Consider the following 19542-nt stretch of genomic DNA (forward strand, 5'->3'; position numbering starts at 1 on the left):
TTCATTGCCTTTAAATAGCGCAAGGGAGGGGCATTTACTGTAAAAATAACTACTAGTAGAATGAACCAGCATATTGGAAAGGAATTTTCACAAAACTTGTGAAATACATTGTTTAATATGTTCCAAAACAGAGCACAGGGCTGTTGAGTTTGAGGTCCAGTGCACTATTGCAAGAAATGTTCAAACCCCAAAAACTAGCAGGTGGTTCAGTGTAAATAACAGTAGTATCAATAATTGTTGATGTAATGTATCATGAGTGGAAAAGGTAACCACTCTTCCCAGAACCAGACACTGACACTAAATGTGTGTGGGAGTATGTGTACAAATATATGGGGGAAAATTATTTTTAAAATGTACCTTTTCTATGTGTTTTCACTTTTCATGTCCTATTGTCTTTTCTGTGGAACTCAAATGCAAAACCGCTGAAGTCAAGTGAAATGATGCAATCCTAGTATGTGAAATAAGATGAATTTGCTTTGAGCCAACTGACTGAATTTAGTTTAATTCATTGTGCAAGAAAATATTGACTGTGGAAATTAATGTGCTTTGCACCTTGTCAACGCCACTGCAAGCTTTAAAGCAATTTGCATAGCTGTATTTTGTTAACAATATCCTGCATTACATTCCACTGTAATTGTGAACAAGAAGTTTAAGCCCTTGTATGAGACAGAGTTTAATAATGTCTGGTCTGTATGTAATCTGCAGTCTCCTTCAAGTGAATTCATTTGGGACCTAATCCAAAGTATTAAAGTACTTCAGGTCTTTCCAAAAGCCTTCAGAACTGAGCCCATTCAGCACTACGTAGTTCCAAGTCATGGCTAAGGAGCCAGTCAGTGTTTTCATTCTATTCATTGAACCAGAAGGTCTTTCTTCTTGTTACTTTCTTCCTGAAGTAACAAGTCATTGCTATTTCTGTCCAGTAGGTACAACTGTCATATTGATTCCTTCTTTGCACTTACAAGGACCACACTTACCCCACCTCCAGATTTGCCCTGAACCATTGACAATTTCTGTCACTGACCTGCTCCTCATTAACAAGCGCAGGTGCAGTCAGTGCAGCTGTTAAGCACACACAGTTGTTGCGTGACCTGACATGGTACTGCACACACTTTTTAAATATGCAATTTATATTAAAAGAATAGAGGAGCAGCCACAGACATGAGAAAAGCAGATCCAAATATTGCTAGGATAGCGTGAACCCCAAACTCCACGGCTCAGCAAGAGGGAAAACTGTGGGAACTGTTTATATGACTACATGGCAAGCAGTCGAGGACCTGAATTTGATTTGTACTTCTGGAATTAGCTGAACTAAAACCCTACTGCCATTTTTTCTCTGGTATTTTTAAGGCTTTAAGAACATAAACCTTAGGGTGAAGTTTATGCTGTTTCTAGTAGGTAATTTGCAGATGAACTATGAAACATTATTCCTAGATGACCTTTTCCTAAATGACAAAAAAGAGGAGCTTTCCCAGTGCTGACAGACAATATTATGGTTTCCTTATCAGTGACATTTGTTCTGCTGCGAGGTTTAGGAGTGCACATCTGTTAGGTAATTAACAAAAGAGCTGGTAGAGTGGCTCTAAAGATGCTGGCAAGCAGAATAGCAAAAATGAGTGCAGGGAGTCAGAAATCATAGTGCTTGTCCTAGGCAGTCCTGCTTTGCTACTTCAGTGAAATATCCTTTTGCTCTACACACTGCTATATAGTTCTGGATCATAACACTTTCTTGATCCAAAATTATTTCTTCTGACAGCGAAATAATCCTGTCCCTTTTACTTACTTTGTCTCCACAGAAAGCCAAGCTGTAAAAAATACAGGATTGACAGATTCCAGTGATCTGATTTTCTCTCTTTCCCTATTTGAATTTGTTGAATGTAAACTTTGTGAATAGGAAAAAAAAAAGTGACAGAGTAATTTTAGGAATCATTTCCCTTGCATCATGCCAGCATACTTTGTTTTTTGGTGATTTTCACAGTTGTAGGAACTTTTCTGAGGTTTCATATTGTTTCCAGTAAAAATAAAATTTGATTTGTTAAATTAAAACAAATTGCACACATATTATTACAACCTGGACTAAAAGGAAATTACTATTGATCTCTATATGACTGTGTTCCCTGTTAAAGACTGTGGGTACAGCATTTGGTTGGATATGTTACAGCATCATTTCATGTGCCAGTTTCACTGATACTCTATTTTCAAGCTAATTGATATGTATGACATTTTAAAATTTATAAATCAAACTAAAGTATAAAGACACAGTTCTTCCATCATGCTTGAGATACATTTATAAATTTATTACAAACTACCCAAAATGTTAATTACCTGGATTGTGATATTATTAATGAGACACAGATCTCAATTGTTCACACCATAGTAATTGTGGAAGCAGATCAGAGGCAGTTTGGACAGGCCATGTAAAGTTACACTGATAGTTTAGTTTAGAATGTTACAAAGAGCTAAATCTCTGTTGCTCCCCTTAATATGAGGAGGCCCATTCAAACCCTTTCTCATCTGATTCTCACATATAACTTCTACATTCCATGCTACAGAGTATGAGAGTCCTAAATGCCTTTTTCTTTTTTTAAATCACAATCCAAATCTAAATAATGGGAAAATGCTATGCTTTCCAATCAAGATTCCACCTCACACTAATATAAGATGGTTAAGCTGTTACCTACTTGATTTCAGGCAAATATGGCTTCCCTATAGATGAGAAATTCATATTGAGAAAATTAAATTTTGCAAAGCAATTGACATTCTTTCAGCCTTTGTTAGCCATTTCCTTTCTAAATGATTGGATGCCTGAGTAACTGCCAGTTGACATTTTCTATATGACAAATGCTACAGCCATCATTCTTAAACTGAATATTTCCTTTTTGTTTTCACTAGGAAGCCCATCTGGACATGCCATGGGATCATCCTGCGTCTGGTATGTAATGGTCACTGCAGCACTTAGCTACACAGTTAGATGGAAAGATAAATTAGCTGTTACCCTTCACAGGTCAGTGTCTTTCCATTCCTCTAACTCATATAGATAATTCTTTATATACATGCTATGTTTTTAATGGACTTAATTTAAACAAATAGCCATCATCTGTTCTATCCAGTTTGTAAAAAATAGTCCTTTATTATGATCTGCCTCAGCTAAAGAAAAAGTATATTAAGGGGATTTAGCCATTTATATATGTTCTTCTTTATTAAATTACCATCATTGCATAAAATATCTCCGAATCAGCTCCTATTAAAGGTTGTATCACCTCTTCATCATTGGAAATTTTTAATTCTATTAATTGTCATTATGTATTGGATCCTCTAGTTAGTACATAAATTTACTGCTTTGATGGTCATCCTTCTTAGCCCATTTTAAAGCAAATGCACATAATTTTGACACAGTTTACTGTGGTGTGTTACTCAGCTCTGCAGGAAAGTCTTGTAATTGCTGTCAAGCCTGACAAGGTTGTTCCCACATCATGTAAATTTTATCATGACATAATTGAACTTTTACATTTAGGTATGACTTCACAATGAGAAATATGCTCAGGGTACTAGTGCTAATTTAACCCGCCATGCATGACTTTCATCCCTAAAGCCACAATGGTGTCTTGGACCTGAAACTGCTGGGGTCTCTTCCTGTAACCACTCTTGATAATGTTTTAGTACTGACGTCCAGATTTTAATCATCTGATTCTAAACTGCTCTACTTGGTAAATCTCTGCCTGGTAAAAATATGAGCCTGACACAGTGGGGCTTGGGATAAATTAGTAGATGAAATAGTTTGTCCTAATTTTTAGTAATTTTCCTTTTTTCTCTTAGACTGACATGGTCATTCCTCTGGAGTGTTTTTTGGATTATTCAGATCAGTGTGTGCGTCTCAAGAGTATTCATAGCAACACATTTCCCTCATCAAGTTATTCTTGGAGTATTTGCTGGTAATGCTGTTATTTTTTCTTTTCTTTTTAACATGTTTGCAAAATCTCAAAAAAATGAAGTATGAGAAAAGACGAGATTTTTAGTAGTGCTACTCATGTTGCAGCCCCAGTGGTGTTCTCCACTCTCTGGAAGGTCAAGGATTTGATTACTATCTAAAGGTCTAAAGGTCAAATTTGCAAGGTTAGAATGTGCCTGCTGCCTTTGTAATTCACACAGTGGAGTGAGCTTTTGTCCACCTGCCAGTTGATGCTGAAGTGTGTTCTGTCCACACTGCCTCAGACTAGTTCTGACTGATTTGTAGTGGCTGCATCCAATCTTTGACTGTGCTGCCTGTATGGAAGAGATCAGAGAGGAAGTTGTTCCTATGGGGCTCTGACCTTTCATCTCAGGAGGAAGGTATTTAGGTCACTTCAAATGGTGTCCAGGTGCAAAGTGGCATGTGTGCAGTGTGGAAAAGTATGGGGCCAGAGACCTGGGGCAAAATAGAGAAAAAGGTGAATCAGCAGTAAAAACTCCCCAAAGTGATTTAAGAAGCTGAAGGACATTTTTCAGAGTTAGTTAAGCATGTTGCAAATTGATATTCAGGGAGTTCAAACTATGAACAATCTCTCTAGTATCTGATTTTATGGAGGACGACTGAAGCATTGAACAAGAGCTGCCCTGCTCCTGTTCTCTTTCATGGATGCAGTGCAGCCTGGGCAGCCCTGGCTAACAGCTTTCCCTCTTCACAACCAGGATAAAATGAGTACGAGAGAAGATAAAGTGTGTTCTGTGTCTTTTCCTTCAACACTCAAAGCCTGTGTGGGAACTGGTGTTGAATTCTGCATTGCTGGAGCCAGTCTTTGAGTGAGGGATTCTTTTGGAAAAGGAATGTTCCAGTTTACATCTATTATTTGATAGGTTGTCATCTGGGAGATGCAGTCAGGCCTTAAGGTATGCCTCATATCAAAACCATGTAGTGCTTGGTATTTAATTTCTTTTATCTATATTGGCAGTTTTGAGTGGAAGAAAAGGTTTTCTAATGTATTACAGAAGTGGTAAATTGTGTGTATGTGTATATATACACATAGATATGAATGACATATTCTTCTGTCTTCAAAAGTCAGATTCTACAGGCACACTGTAGAAAGTGCTTCTTCAAAGTGTGTTGTTCCCTGTAACACTGACTTTCTAATCCACAGGCATTCTTGTGGCAGAAGCATTTGAGCATGCCCCTGCTATTCAGACTGCGAGCTTGAGAATGTACATCAAGACAAACTTGTTTCTTTTCATCTTTGCCCTTGGGTTTTATCTATCCCTCAAACTTCTTGATATTGACTTGTTATGGTCTGTTCCAAAGGCCAAGAAGTGGTGTGCCAACCCAGAGTGGATAAACATTGACACAACTCCATTTGCTGGACTGGTGAGGAATTTAGGGGCACTCTTTGGTTTAGGTCTTGGAATTAATTCTGAAATGTTCATCACAAGCTGCAAAGGTAAAAACAGCTGCAAGCTAAGTTTCCGCATATTGTGTATAGCTGCTTCTTTAGCTACACTGCAGCTGTATAATTTCGTTAAGATACCTACTCATACTGAGTATTTGTTCTACATTCTCTCCTTCTGTAAGAGCGCAGCTATGCCTCTGACTGTAGTTGCCTTGGTTCCATACTGTGTCCACTCGTTAATGAAGAAAACTGAAAAGAAACTTAATTAGGTAAAGGTTCAAAATGGTTAGCAATGTGGGGATGGATATGAGCTGTTCAAGAACCCTCTGCAAAGGCAGTTTTGCTAACTCATTTTAACCAAAGGGATGCTACTGCATCTTTGATGTCCTCCTGGTAAGTAACCAGTACATCCAAAATCAGTACGCTCCAGAATTACTTTGGCAGCTCAGAAATATTAGTTGCTGATTCCTAGAAATATTGCAAGCACCCTGCAGTATGGTTAGAAATGGCCCAATATTCTGGGTCATAACAAAGTTTTAAAGTATAATCAACTAGTTTTATTTAGCTATATGGTGGTCTTTAAAGTTCTCTCCATCTCTAGCTAGATGATGCTTCAAGCGTCAGTTGTACATAGTTATACTCGGTATTTAATTTTTTATATGTAGATACTGTGTGTTAAACTGCTACATAATGGTGTGACACTATCACACCACCTACCACTGTACGGCTGTACCCAGGCACTGTGAAAAAGGCCAGCGTAGTTATAAGCAAGGCTTTACATTTAACTTATTGAGCTTCCTGAGCAAAACAGCTTCTGATAAGTCAGATGAGAAAAAAAAAAAAAAGTTTATTTCCATTATACTCTGTAGAATATATTTCTGCATTACTATGTGGGTTTTGTCATTGTTAGTTTTTCAAAGTGGTCACATAAATCATGAATGATACAGATCACACCTTTGAAAGTTGTCAGTGATGACATTCTCTCAATGTATGTCCTCAAGGATGTTGTTCATGCTCCTATATTGCAAAGGTAACTCTGCTAATACTGTCAGATCAAGAGACACAAGCCTGAATCACTGTTAGTTGTGTAAATCATGAAAATGTGGTTGCAGACTGTCATTGCAACTTTATATTCTTGTCAGCTTTGTTTACCTAAGCACACAAGTAGCTAATTTGTTAAATATGTTTGCTATATAAAATGGATGTTCTAAATAGGCAAAGGTGGGTATTTTCCATTTTTACTCATTCTTTAGCATCTATTATATATTCCCTTTCAGTGCACAATTTTTAAGCAATATTTTGCTGATACCATCTTTTAATACTTAGTATACAAGCTCTTTATACATAGCCTTAGTATACAAGGCCATAAAATGGGTAATGAGGGCTGTGTATGTATGATCTGAAAAAAAAAAAGGCTTAAAATATGTAAACATGATACTGCTTCTAGACTTCCAGTTAGGTGTGGGATAATTCAAATTGAAACATTTAATTTGGGTAAACAAGGTGAATAGTTTTGTGTTGGCCCTTAGGAATAAACATACAAATTACAGCAGCAAATCTGAAACAGGCATCCTTATTTAAGAGCCTAGTAAGACTACCTCAACTTAAAAAAATGAGTCATCTGGTTTTAACAGTTTGAGGAGTATTCTACTTCGTGTATCTCCTCATATCTTCTGTAATGGATCTCTGAACTCTTTTTCCTGCAGCAGCTGACCTGAAACCAGTCTTTTCTATAATTGTAATTCCTTAAGCAAAATTACTAAGCTAATGGGACTAGAGACAAATAACGAAGAACAAAGACAACCAAGACAAAGATCAGCTTGTTAAGTTGCTCTGTACTTGGTTATTCCCTACCAGTGAGGTGGCCTACAGAGGCATCACAGAACACTAGCAGGTGGGTCTAGATGTCCCTCTATTTCTGGCTCCTTCTGGCCAGCAGTGGGGGATGCTTTGTCTGTCCGAGACTTTCACAACAGCATTTGGATTTATTGGCAATGTTGGCAATTTTAAGCTGGGAGTTATGGGTAGACATCACATTTTTAAGCTTCTACCACATTAGAGTCTCTGCTTCATGGCCCTGGCAAAAAATCTTGGTGCCTCCGTTGGGATATGCACAACCATAAATGTAGAATGACAACTGGCATTTCTACAGAAGACACCAAATGACACCGTCTACTGTCAAGACTAACAACTCAGACTTGAAAGGTGTAAGCAAATGCCTTTGGGTTGGCAAATGACTTTGGATTGGCTCAGAGTTCCAGGGCTGGGACATCTTTCTGTGAGGTGGCTGCGGTGGTACGACCAGTCCAGCTCTGCCCTGAGCAGTCCATCAAGGCTTGTTGGTCATGCCCAGACATACTGTGTAGCTCCACTTGAAATTTAATCCCTTTGCACAGGTACCAAAGGTCTTTATAATCAGTTAGTGTCCTTGAGCTGGCCTTCTCTGCAGCTCTGGCCTGCACAGTACACCCTTGTCACAGACATGATCCAGTTACACAGAAATACTTCTTAGCAGGTGCAAGATATTCATGTGCCTGTCTGAAGGGTAAGAGAAGTGCTACAACACAAGAGCCAGTAAAAAAATACAATTTATTGGTTTAATTTGGGTCGTGAAAATGGTGTCCTTTAGGCAAAAGAATTATGAAAGAAGTACACGTAGTCATTGTAGTTTTTAATAAAGAGTCATTATTTTTCCATGGTCTTAAATACCAATATAAATTAAACATCATATAGATATGTCAGTAGCTTATTGATATTGATACTCTGTCAATATTTTCAGTCCTGAGCCATCAAACTAATTATTGCTCTGAAACATAAAAAGGTTAAAAATATCAAAGCAAATAATGCAGCTTTCTTTTTAATTTCCAGTTAAGGTTTCAAATACAGACTTCCTTGGGAAAATAGCCATTTCACTGCCAGCTGTGTGAGTTCAGTAGGGACTTTGGCAGGAATTCTATTTATGGATTTGTACAAAAGTGAAATTGGGTTTTGCTGCCTGAAATTAAGGGATGTATCCTAAAAAAAGTTTTGCCCTTACAGCTCTGTTCAATTACTGGTACTGTTACATAGTTTTATAACAAGTGGTGTGATTTTTTTTATAAAGTGATGGAACCGCCCCCCACTCAGCAGATTTTAGGACATGGAGAATTACTTTTTCCAGTTAATACTCTATTATTCCAAATCAATATTTAAATATTGGAACTGTAATTTATACTTTCAGTCTAACTGCTTTGTCTCCAAGATCCTAGTCACTAAAGCAAAGAGTGCTGTTTACTGCAGACAATAACTCATATTTTAGAGAAACCTGCAGTAGATCTTGTAATAAACTGTGATAGATACAAGCTTCTGCCAAAAGAAGCTCCTTCTTGACCTTTGTAATTTCTGACTGCATTGTAGGTGTTTATCAACTGTATTTAATGCAAACGAAGAGCTAATTATGGGGTTTTCCTCCTTTACTGATTATGATCTCTATAAAAATACACATTATTGTCTTGCCTTCTGCAAAAAAAAAAAAAAGAAGTAGTTTAAATAACTGATGATTACCTGTAGGATTTTACAATAATTTATCCAAAGCATGTTTTCTTATTCAAAAATCTATTTGACAGCTTTGATTAGAGTGGTGAGTGTTAGGTGGAGAGTGGTGGGCCAGGAAATGATCCTCACCAGCTGCTGTTCCTCACCTTGATTGTTTTGCTTACTTCTGTGGAGCTGCCTTCTTTGTAAGTACTGCCTGGTTTTGTTGAAGGGGCACCGTGGTGTCAGTGCTGCGGCCGCACACGGGGGACACGCAGCCTCTCCCTCAGCACAGCTGACTTGAGTGGTTCACGGGGTGAAAGGGTGGGGGTTCTGTACCCACAGGAAAGGGATCTGTTGTAATCCTCTGCAGACTGAACATTAGGAGAGATGTGATCCCTGCATACGTACAGCATCATTCAGCTTACCTAGAGAAGGTAGGTAAGAAGTTTCCAGAACACTGGAGCAGGGTCTTCCTTGATTGCTGGTTGAGGCATGACAGCACTGTGCAGTCTGACTGCAGCTAGTGGCAATTCCACAAGTCATCAGAAAAGATCCTTCCCATTTTCAGCCTTGCTTTCCCTTATCAGTGGGCTAATTTACTTCCTGAATGCCTTAGCCTGTGCCTGGTCCCCTGCATGTGCTGGACAAATACGCTTGATGTAGAGAGCTACATACATTCCGTGTTCCACAGGCCTCACAGTATTGTAGAGCACTCCGTGGCACAATGCAGCACCAACATACCATACCTACCACAAAGTATTTGTTTGCAGAAATCTTTCAAATTTAGAATCACAGTAATTCAGCTAATAGGGGCTCCAGTAGTAACAAGTTTCCAATAGGCTCCTTCCATGGCCATCAGTTCATCATGAGTGCCCTTTTCGATGACGAGTCCCTGGGACATCACTGCAATGATGTCGGCGTTCTGGATGGTGGACAAGCGATGGGCAATGACGATGCAGGTCCGCCCTTCTCTGGCCTTATCCAGCGCTGCCTGCACAGTCTAAAGGCAACAAAGTATCAGAGTGAAAACACGTGAAACAAATCAGGCCTCAGCGCTGCAGATTGCTTCAGATTAATTAGCTTTTAAAAGTGACAAGTGAATGAGGCTAAATCAAAGGTTATGGGGTACTGGTGTGCTTAGCTGGGTCACGAACTCCATTCACAAGCGGTACTAAGGAGGAACAGGTGAACACAGACAGCAGTAGAAATTAATGAAGGCCTTTACTCAGGTGATGTGCTAAGTGTCAGCTCAGTGTGGATATGGTTTTAAATTCCAACATTTCTCTAATCTCTGCAAGTAACCAAGCTACACAAATTATTGCCCAAGTTCTTAGGCCCCTCACTACTGTTTTTATTGGGTAGTCAGACTTACGATTTGTATGCATTATTACTTTTTTTTTTTTTAATGTACATAGTTACATTTATGAACTATTCCCATGTGAATGCTTTGAAACCCAGGCAGTTAGTATCCACATTTCTGAAAAAGTGCTGCCTCTCATGGACAGTTTAGGAGCCCTTGGAGCTGACTGCTTTTTTTGAAAGCTGTGCCTCCTGCATCTTTTGAAAAGATCATTAAAGGTGGAAGTGCTGAATTCACAGTACAGAATAATGTGCGGTCCTATGGTGGAGTAGGTTGGGATGTCTCTATAGAACAGGAAGGCCTTGTAAGCCATTGTATTAACTTTCCCGTATCGCTCATCATTGCACATCTACCTTTTCGCTTTCTGTGTCCAAGGCAGAGGTAGCTTCGTCCAGTAATAAAATTTTAGGATCTCGGATGATGGCCCTCGCTATGGCAATGCGTTGCTTTTGCCCACGAGACAGCTGAGACCCTTGAGCCCCAACATTAGTTTCATATTTCTGAAAAATATACAAAAGGCAGATTTTATTCAGGTGTAAGCAGTACACAGCCTGAAGGAAGAGCAGGAGGAGAGAGACAAGAATGCTGCCCACAGCTGCCTCCTCCTTACAGAACCCAGGGATGCAGAAACACTCTGCAGTGCTACACACTTGGGGAGAGGTTTCCAAGCTGTGCTTTGCCTGCATGTGCTCAGAGGCCCAGGCAGCAGAGTGAGCCTGAAGAAAACTGTGATAGCAAGATGCTGGCTGATTTGTCTGGGGCAAAAAGAAATCCCCTGCCCTAGATTTGGAAGAAGATGCTAAAGGTGCTTTCAGGGCTTGTTCTGTTTGGGTCCTTGAATTGTATCCATATCTTTTATGTTCTTCTGATTTATGTTTATATGATTTCAGTGCATTTAAATACTTCTTAAGGTGAACATAAGCAGCCAGCTTCAAATACTTTGTCTAAATATCATGCCCTAGTTACATCTCTCACAGCTCTCAAATCTCTCACAGCTGAGAACAGGATTTATATATTTGCCTACTGTGTAAGAAGCCAGTAGCAACTCACAACCACAGTTTCAGGAACACAAGGCATGGTCATGGCACCCCCTTTGCTCTACAGCTGTAAAAGGACATAAAAGGTGAACCTGTGTAGCAACTTTAACTGGGTTTGGAGCAAACTCCACTGCAATGAGCACTGAACAGCTTGTCTGTAGTTCCACAGCCAAGGCCTGGCAGGTACTTACATTAGGCAGGGACATGACAAAATCATGCAGTTGAGCCTTCTGGGCTGCTTCGATGACTTTGTCCATGGTCGCCTCTTTCGTGTTACTGCCATATTTGATATTATCAGCAATGCTGCAGTCAAATAGCACAGGCTCCTGTGACACTATTCCAATTTTTGATCTAAGAAACTCTACGTTTATATTCTTAGAGTCGTGGCCATCTATTAACTACGAGAAATGGGAGAAAACTTGAAACATCATTAGGAAACAACAGCTTGCAACACCCAAATAGTTTATAGCAAAATTAAATGATTGAACCATATTATTAAAATGCGAACACCACTGATTTGAAGTGATTGGAAGAATTGCTAATATTTGACTCCTTTGTGCATGATGTGTATTTTGTGTTATAGCTTTGATCCAGCCAAATGCTAGACCATTTGCTCAATATTAAGTCCTAGAGAACTATTTAATTGCTTGAGGTTAGGCACATGCTTTATTGCCTTCCTGACATGGTGATCACCGCAAGGATTTTTTCCAAAGAAAGAGAAATCAATCTAGATGGGTATTTACATTAGGAAAACATATAAAAGCTTACTAAGCTATCAGTAATCAAGTAAATGGAAGTTAAATCTAGACAAATTCAACCTGCAGAGAGGCTGCATATTTAGGGATGTGCCAGGCTCTTTGTTGCTTCACTCAGAATTGATTTTTGCTTGTACTCCCACAATGTACAGCACACATTATATGTTTCAAACAGGAGCTACAAAGGCAAATGCCTATGGCCTACATAATGCATGAGGGTGCACCTGGGGCTTGTAGTTCTCTTTTCTTGCCTGAATGCATCTGAGATGATATTTGGGAATTGTCCAAACAGTTCACATCTGTTTGAGAAGGATCCGAAGCCCCAAGCTGTACATGTACATGCCACCACTGCTAGGCTGCACAGGGGGGCACAGGCAGAAGGCCCCTGGAGCACTTCTGAAAACAACAGCACAGAAACCATGTTTTCTTTGCTTACCACACTTCCTTTGTCAGGGTCATAGAAACGCTCCAGAAGCTGGACACTGGTGCTCTTACCACAACCACTACTTCCAACAAATGCTAAAGTCTGTCCAGGCTTAACAGCAATAGAGAGTCCTTTCAGGACCTGAATATCAGGCCGAGAAGGGTATGTGAATTTACAATCAAGAAATTCAACGCTTCCCTTGAAATCCTCCTGGTGAAAAAAAAAGAGAGAAAGATGTTACAATACAATGACCTCAAGCTCAAAACTGAGTTGTAAGGTACAAAATAACTCTCCCTCAGATATCCTTCTGGCATCTCTTGTTTAAAATGCAACATTCATGCTGTGAAATTAGCAGAGGAAAAGGGATAAAAACCACACTGGAGTAGCTGTCCTACAGATGAAGCTTAGTCATAACACTGTTTCTCTGCTTGTACTTCCCCACATGGCACTGGTCAGAGCCATCAATTGGTGGGATTGCCTTACAAATAGATAAGTTTTTAATTTTAATACAGACACTGTGTATAAAATAAACAATTTGATTTTTCTGGATCTGACTTTTCAATTCACCAGAAATTGAGAATTTTCATTTTGTCTGATTCAGTGATGCTTTGCCTCCTCATGAGCACCCCCACCAGTTTGATGTGAATGGAAAAAGCCTCCATTGTAAGCCAGTGATAGTCAGGTTTGTGCATGAACTGTAGAGCAGGAAATAAAAACTTGTTATTCTATGAGTCATCCAAATGTGTTCCATTCCAATGTACAGGAGTTTTACATGCCAAATTCCTAATGGTCCACTTTATTCTACTCTTGCTGCCTAGTACAGAGCTCATTGCTTCTAAGAGAGCAAAGACAAGTAACAATTATACAGCCAGCATAACCTTCTTGTAAAGCAGTGATCCTCATTGACTCCTGAATCATTAGTGCAACTTCCATGCTTACATTGAGCTGAATGACATCACAAATTACTCATCTCCACTCTTACCCATTTTTCCCCTTTTTCACTGTAAACACTGATTTTAGGAAGCCGATCAACCAGTTGAAAGAAGCGTGCAGCAGATGTTTTGGCTTTGGCATAGTTTGGGGTATAGGAAGAAGCTTTTCCCAAAGCAGTTCCACTGGTGACTATAGCAGAGATCACCCTGTGGGGAAGGGGGACATGGTCATTCTCGGGAAACCATCAGGAAACCGAACACTTCTGGAGTTTGTGGCTCCGAGCAGGCACTCACCTGAACACAAAGCTGTAATGGAGTCCTTCAGAGTCGACTAGAAACCCCCCGTATCTGTAGGAGACAGAGTTGGCAATGAACACTATGCTCTGGGCAAAGCCAAAGCACAGCCCATAAACGTGTGCTTTTTTGATTGCAGCTCTATAGGGCATATCCAGGTGCTTCTCAAAATTGTTGATAAACATTTTCTCTTTCCCTATCCCAGCTACAGTCCTGATGTTCGAGACAGCTTCACTGGCAATCTGGAGGAGAAAAAAAATAAAAAAGGGTAAGAGCTCCAAATTTTTACTTGGAAAAAGTTGAGTGTGCTTTCACAAACGTATGATTCTTTCACGAACACAGGACACTTTTGCAATATATGAAGTAATTCAGAAATGATACAGACTGGCCCAAGTATCAGCCAGCCTAAAAAGAACCTTTCCTACAAGCAATTATCTACTGAAATCCTCAGTAGCAAAGCTCTGCATGCTCCACTGGAGCTGAGTTACTGTGAGTGCACTGAGGGAATCGGGCACATGCTCTCACTTGTGATTTATTTCACATAATGTGAATAAATGTGACATCCATAAAAAGAAAAATGGTTTAAGCAACACTGTTATTTCCTTGATTGCACAGATCTATTAATTAAATGTTTATTTCTATTATTTTATTTGTGTTACAATAGTCAGAAGAAGAGTTAGAAGGGGTGGTATCCCCAACTTCTGTTTCATAAATTAAAACCACTTGCATTACTACATTTCCTCACCTGATCAATGTCCCTCTCTCTCTTATGTCCAAAAGGCTGATGATACGAACCATATAAATCATCAGTGACACAATTTCCAGGATTTTTACCTTATACGTAGGCAAAGAGTAAGGAAATGTTTGCCCATGTTTGTAGGAAAATGCAACACAGGAAATTAAGATATAATCCTCATGGAAACTTTTGGGGAGCTTTAATTAATTGTGGGCTTCATATTGTGATTTACTGCCAGTCAGAATTTGGAGTTCTGTCCCAAAAAAAAGAACACTGAAGTTTCATCTATAGAAGTAAATGGACAGCTTATTTGGTCTGAATTTCACTCTACTTATCTCAAGTAATTTTATTAAGAAATTGTTTTAAAATGCTCTAGTTTGCTTGGACTTTGATAGAAGCTTCATAATGTGACACTTTCATTTGGGAAGCAATAGTGTGATAAATGGCTTATAAATTTTTTCAGCATGTAGGAGAAGATCTGAATGTATACAATTAAAAATATTCCATCCAGTTTCAGATGTGTTTTTTTCCTGGCCAAAATTAATAGTCAAATCTCTTGCATTGGCATACACTGTGGAATATGGATAAATAGGTACTGCCAACTGGGTTGTGCACACTGGGCTTTTCCATGTTAGTGTGGTTTTGAGCAATCACTGTGGAAGAGCTCACTGTTTTTAGCATTTGGATGCAGTGCTGGCAAATAAATTAGAAAATAACACCAGACAGAATCAGTCATCACCAAAACTGCTGAAGCATTGAGTGTCCTTTTCATCACAGCCTCTGGTCATTTTGTTGAGTTAAAGCTGATGCCTTGACTCATTAGTGAAATTTCTCTGCATGTCAATACAATATTTTGATTTACAGCTTTTTGTAAATAATTAAACCATACTGAATGGAGGCAACTGGTCAGGTCTTACTTCTTAATTCTTAAGCTGGTAAGGCTTAATTCTTAGTCTAGGAGAGCCCACTGAGAGGATAATTGTGCTGTCTCTAAAATCCACATACTGATCTGCAGTTCAGCAGTGAATTCTCAGATGTGAGGTTTTCTATGTGAACTGCTTTCTGAGGAGAGCAGAATCACAGGACATCAACAAGTGGGTGTTTAAATAAAACCCAAGAAAGGTGAAGCCGACTGCTGAGAGATCTGTGTCTACCTCTTCAGTCCGATCACTTTGGAAAGGTCAAGCACACTCCATGCAGCAAGTGCTTTTGCAGTTAGGGAGTTCCCAACAGCTTTTCAGTGTTTTGACAAGCTGAAATATCGCACCTTATTTGCAAAACATTGCCAGTTTTGTTACATTTGAATTACTGATGATCCCAAATTTCCAATTTTTCAACTACCCATGATTGCAAATATGAATTAGCCTTTTAAATAGCATTACCCGTCCAGTAGCTTCCAGCGCTTTCTTGTCCTGTGAGGCAAATCCTGTCAGCATTTTAGCCTGCACAGCTCCAGATAAGGCCAAAAATGGCAGGAAACACAATATAACTAAACTCAGTTTCCAGCTGAAGTAGAAAGCAATGATCATGGCCACACCAATGTTCGTAAAGGAGTTGACAATCATTCCTATCTGTGATCCAGTTGCCTTTGAAGAAAAGAAACAGAGATGACTGACTTGTACTCCAGTAGTAACTTCAACAATCTTAAAATAAATTTTCCTATAAAACTTTAGAAAACTCTAAATTACATTAAAATGTTATAAGGCACTAAGAGCTGCTGACTGCACTGGAATTTAGCCAGTTTAGTTAGACTGTTTCCAATTAATTGTATAAGACTGCAAATGCTCAATATTCCTTTCATCCACCAAATTTTCCATTGAGAGTTCAGAAGATTGTTTCTACTGATTGCGAGAGAGATAATCTAATTATTGAAATTAGTTCACTTGGTTCCCTGAGGAATCATTCATCTGAATACACTGTTCACCCCCTACATTTATCCATCTATATATAAATAATAAACAGGACCTTTCTGTAGCTTAGCTATTAGCAACAAAGCCTCAGCTGTGCTAAAATCAGCAAGAAGCATCACTGAAAAAGAATGAAACAAAGTTGCATTTCTGCCTATCTCTTTATTAAGGAAAAATTTTAAATATGGCTTTGACATCACATTTATTGAATGCATTCATCTTCTCCTTGTGCACTTCAACAACACTATTCTTTTTATTAAACTTGATTTATTTACTCAAAAGTTACATTCTTTCATAGCAGTAAACAGCCCTACGTAGGAACTATGTTGCTATGTATTAAAATAAAAATGTACATTTGATATCCTCGATGACTTTCAGTCCAGTTCATCTGCAGGACGTGAACGTTTGCAGTAGAAAATGCTCATCATCTGCTCTCTGACCTGCAGCAAGCTCTGTGTCAGTCAGGGAAAGGTGGAGGGCGCTGCTGCCCAGGTAGCTCTGTTCCTCTACCCCAAGCTGTGGTTTGGATGGCTGTGCCTCACTGCTCTGCCCACTGCTCTGCATGTGCTTAGAACAAAGCTATCCCTTAGGAGGCTATTAAATGGTTCACTCAGTGTTTTACAGGTTTATTTATTTCAATTAAAATATGCCCTGTAAGTGCCTGTAAGGTTTGCAGGTGGTTTCTCTCATTCTGTAGAGATTGCTGCTGACAGGGGGTTTGGAAATCTCTCATTTGTCTTTTAAATTATCAAAACACCCATTAATAGTTTTTCAGAACTAACCTACCATGTTCAGTCAAGCTGAAACAGGACAGTTTTTGTAACAAAGAAATCTGTACATCTCTTTCTTTTTTTCTAGAAAACTGCTTGCATTGGAGCCAGGTAAAATGGCATCTGACTCACACCTACCAAAGGGTCAGTCCAGATAGGATGTATGTAACAGTTATAGCTCAGCACAATTTAACCCTCATCCACTAAGGAAGGAACACTACACATGAAGTCAGTGTTTCATTTTCCCAAACTCTGAAACTGGCTGCAGGATTCCTGGCTGGAACATCAGCCAGTACTGCAAACTGTTTTTCAAGTGGGCTGTCAGTTTAAATTGAAACTTCCACAACATACACAATACCATGCTGAAAACTGGAAAACGTGGTTAGTGATCAGTGTCACTAAAATACCAGTTTGACATGTTTCTGAAATAAACACTGAAGCCTTGTGGCAAAAAGCTAATTCATCTCCAGAAAAAAATAAATTAATAATACAGACAGGAATAATGGGTCGTAAGTGTGACCCTATTGGTGCTTTTATGAAATACCATTATAATAATTCTATGCTGACAGTCTATGATAAATAGAAATAGCTTAATTGGCTGGCCAAGGACTGATCTACATTGACCTGGCTGGTTGCACTCTACATAATTTCTGTAACAATGTGCCAAACCAGGCCTTCAATCAGTGCTTACAGTAAAACAATTCATAAGCTACCAGGTCTTACCCCTTGGACCTGTGAGGCATCTGTTGCAAGTCTTGTAGTCAAAGCCCCGGGGCTGTTCTTCCGGTCGTCAAACCAGCCGATGTCTTGCCCCAGCATAGCCTGGAAGCCAATTTTCCTTAAGCGCCTTGTAAGCAGCTCACCAGACTTGGCAAAGGTGTATCCCTGGGGTGCATGAGAATAAATACAGATATTGTGAGAAAGAGATACCCACAGAGTAAAGGTTTAGAAACAAAATTTAAGCATGTTGGACTATTACCTGTAGAAACTGTGTGAAAAATGAAATAACTCCCACCAAGACAAAGAGCACACAGACACCATTGATCTGGGTTTTTTGTTCTTCTTCATCCAGAATGGAGAAGGTCTTTGGAAAAAAAAAAAAAAAAAGAAAAAAAAGAAAAGAAGGTGGCATTGTATTAGAAGTGTTAGTTTTGCTGTATGTGAAGTTTGTTCTTGACTCCCTATTTCCAAGTGCAGAAGCCCAGCCTAGACCCAAAGTCAAACGCAGAGCTCTCCCTCACCCCCTGCAAAAGCCCCATTCCTTATTTTTTCCTAAGGTGACCCTGGGTTAAAACCTAATGGGGTTTTCTCCTATTGAACAACAAGTTTATTATACTCTGTCTGCACACACTACCATTAATTGTGGCCCATCCCCAGATATAACTAACCATCATCCCTTACTGTAAACACTGATAACCAGAGAATAGCAATGGAATAAATAGCACAGCAGCAAAGCAACAGTGCAGCAGCACCTCACCTCCTCTCTGGCCTATGCCAATTGCAGCTTTATTGGGTTGTACAAAATAGAGTCTGTGTAAGTAATTATGCCTCAGCATTACTTCCTGCACAACATTAACAGATGCTATAATTGCCATAAGTAGGCTCCAAGAGGAACCAAGTGTCTTTTACTTAAGGAGTGTGGATACAAGCCATTCACTTATTGCTGGGCGCTTGAGAAAAAGCATTAGTGCATCAAGTACAGCCCTTTCACCCCATTCTGTACCAGTCTCCACAGTAGTCTTCTCTCATTCTTAATATCAGTTCTTTTTCAACACCTGCCAATGTTATTGGCTGCAGCTGAAGTAGTGGTCCAAATCTAAGTAGCCATCCTTTAGCAATTCCTTTCAGTCAGAGCAGCTGATGTGTACCTCAGTTTACCTATCTGAAGTTGTTTATCTGAACTATTTCTGCTGTTTCCAGATACAGGTCAAAGCTCATGTTTGTACTTCTCCACTAACCTTAAATTAATTCTCATTAGATTTCACGAGTAAAAATTATTATAAATTGAGTAAACTCTCCTATGTGTTATTTGTAGGGTGGGAAAAAATAACTTAAGCATTCTACTTTTGCTTGTATAAAAACAAGCCTAAATTCTTCTATGTAAGTACTTAACAGTGGAAATAGAAGGAGTTTTCATTATAGTTACGCAAATTACAAAATTACGCAAAAATAAACTTAAATCCTAGTCTTATAAGGTCAACCCACATTATTTACAGTTCAAAGTGAACTACACATCAAAGTAACACAGAATTGGAGCATGAATTTGAGCAAAAAAATCACTGTTCTCTAGTGGGAATTTCACTTCAAGTATTTTAACATCAGTACCTCAGCAACAAAATAAGTCCTGCAAATTCCAAAATGATAATATCAAATCAGCTTTTAGTGTTTCAAGATAAGAGCTGTTCTAACGCCACGCTGTCTTATCAGTAGCAAGTATATTACTTTCTCAGATTAATC

At 39.1% G+C, this 19542-nt stretch overlaps 2 protein-coding genes across 8 annotated transcripts in view; one reads left to right on the top strand and one right to left on the bottom strand.

The window, feature by feature from the left end:
• Nucleotides 1-6217, top strand: part of G6PC2 (glucose-6-phosphatase catalytic subunit 2) — a 10195-nt gene extending 3978 nt beyond the window's left edge. For 3 of the 5 annotated variants that reach the window (XM_027911521.1, XM_027911522.1, XM_027911520.1), the window contains 3 exons: nucleotides 2890-3001; nucleotides 3814-3929; nucleotides 5112-6217. In XM_027911521.1, the coding sequence (XP_027767322.1) occupies nucleotides 2890-3001; nucleotides 3814-3929; nucleotides 5112-5623 (740 nt within the window). In that variant the 3' untranslated portion in view covers nucleotides 5624-6217. Of the gene's footprint in view, nucleotides 1-2889; nucleotides 3002-3813; nucleotides 4327-4665; nucleotides 4864-5111 lie in introns of all 5 variants that reach the window. The other 2 variants (XR_003574385.1, XR_003574386.1) reach the window with 2 other exon arrangements.
• Nucleotides 6218-8022: 1805 nt separating this feature from the next.
• Nucleotides 8023-19542, bottom strand: part of ABCB11 (ATP binding cassette subfamily B member 11) — a 45665-nt gene continuing 34145 nt past the window's right edge. For 2 of the 3 annotated variants that reach the window (XM_027911518.1, XM_027911516.1), the window contains exons 21-29: nucleotides 18065-18169; nucleotides 17809-17970; nucleotides 15791-15994; nucleotides 13673-13914; nucleotides 13429-13585; nucleotides 12459-12656; nucleotides 11459-11665; nucleotides 10584-10730; nucleotides 8023-9870 (exon numbers count right to left, since the gene is read on the bottom strand). In XM_027911518.1, coding sequence (XP_027767319.1) covers nucleotides 9670-9870; nucleotides 10584-10730; nucleotides 11459-11665; nucleotides 12459-12656; nucleotides 13429-13585; nucleotides 13673-13914; nucleotides 15791-15994; nucleotides 17809-17970; nucleotides 18065-18169 — 1623 coding nt within the window. In that variant the 3' untranslated portion in view covers nucleotides 8023-9669. The remainder of the gene's footprint in view (nucleotides 9871-10583; nucleotides 10731-11458; nucleotides 11666-12458; nucleotides 12657-13428; nucleotides 13586-13672; nucleotides 13915-15790; nucleotides 15995-17808; nucleotides 17971-18064; nucleotides 18170-19542) is intronic. The other variant, XM_027911517.1, reaches the window with a different exon arrangement.

The sequence above is a fragment of the Empidonax traillii genome, unplaced genomic scaffold (genome assembly GCF_003031625.1).
Source record: "Empidonax traillii isolate 1590-97213 ecotype Southwest subspecies unplaced genomic scaffold, ASM303162v1 scaffold33:size3420811, whole genome shotgun sequence".
NCBI lineage: Eukaryota > Metazoa > Chordata > Aves > Passeriformes > Tyrannidae > Empidonax > Empidonax traillii.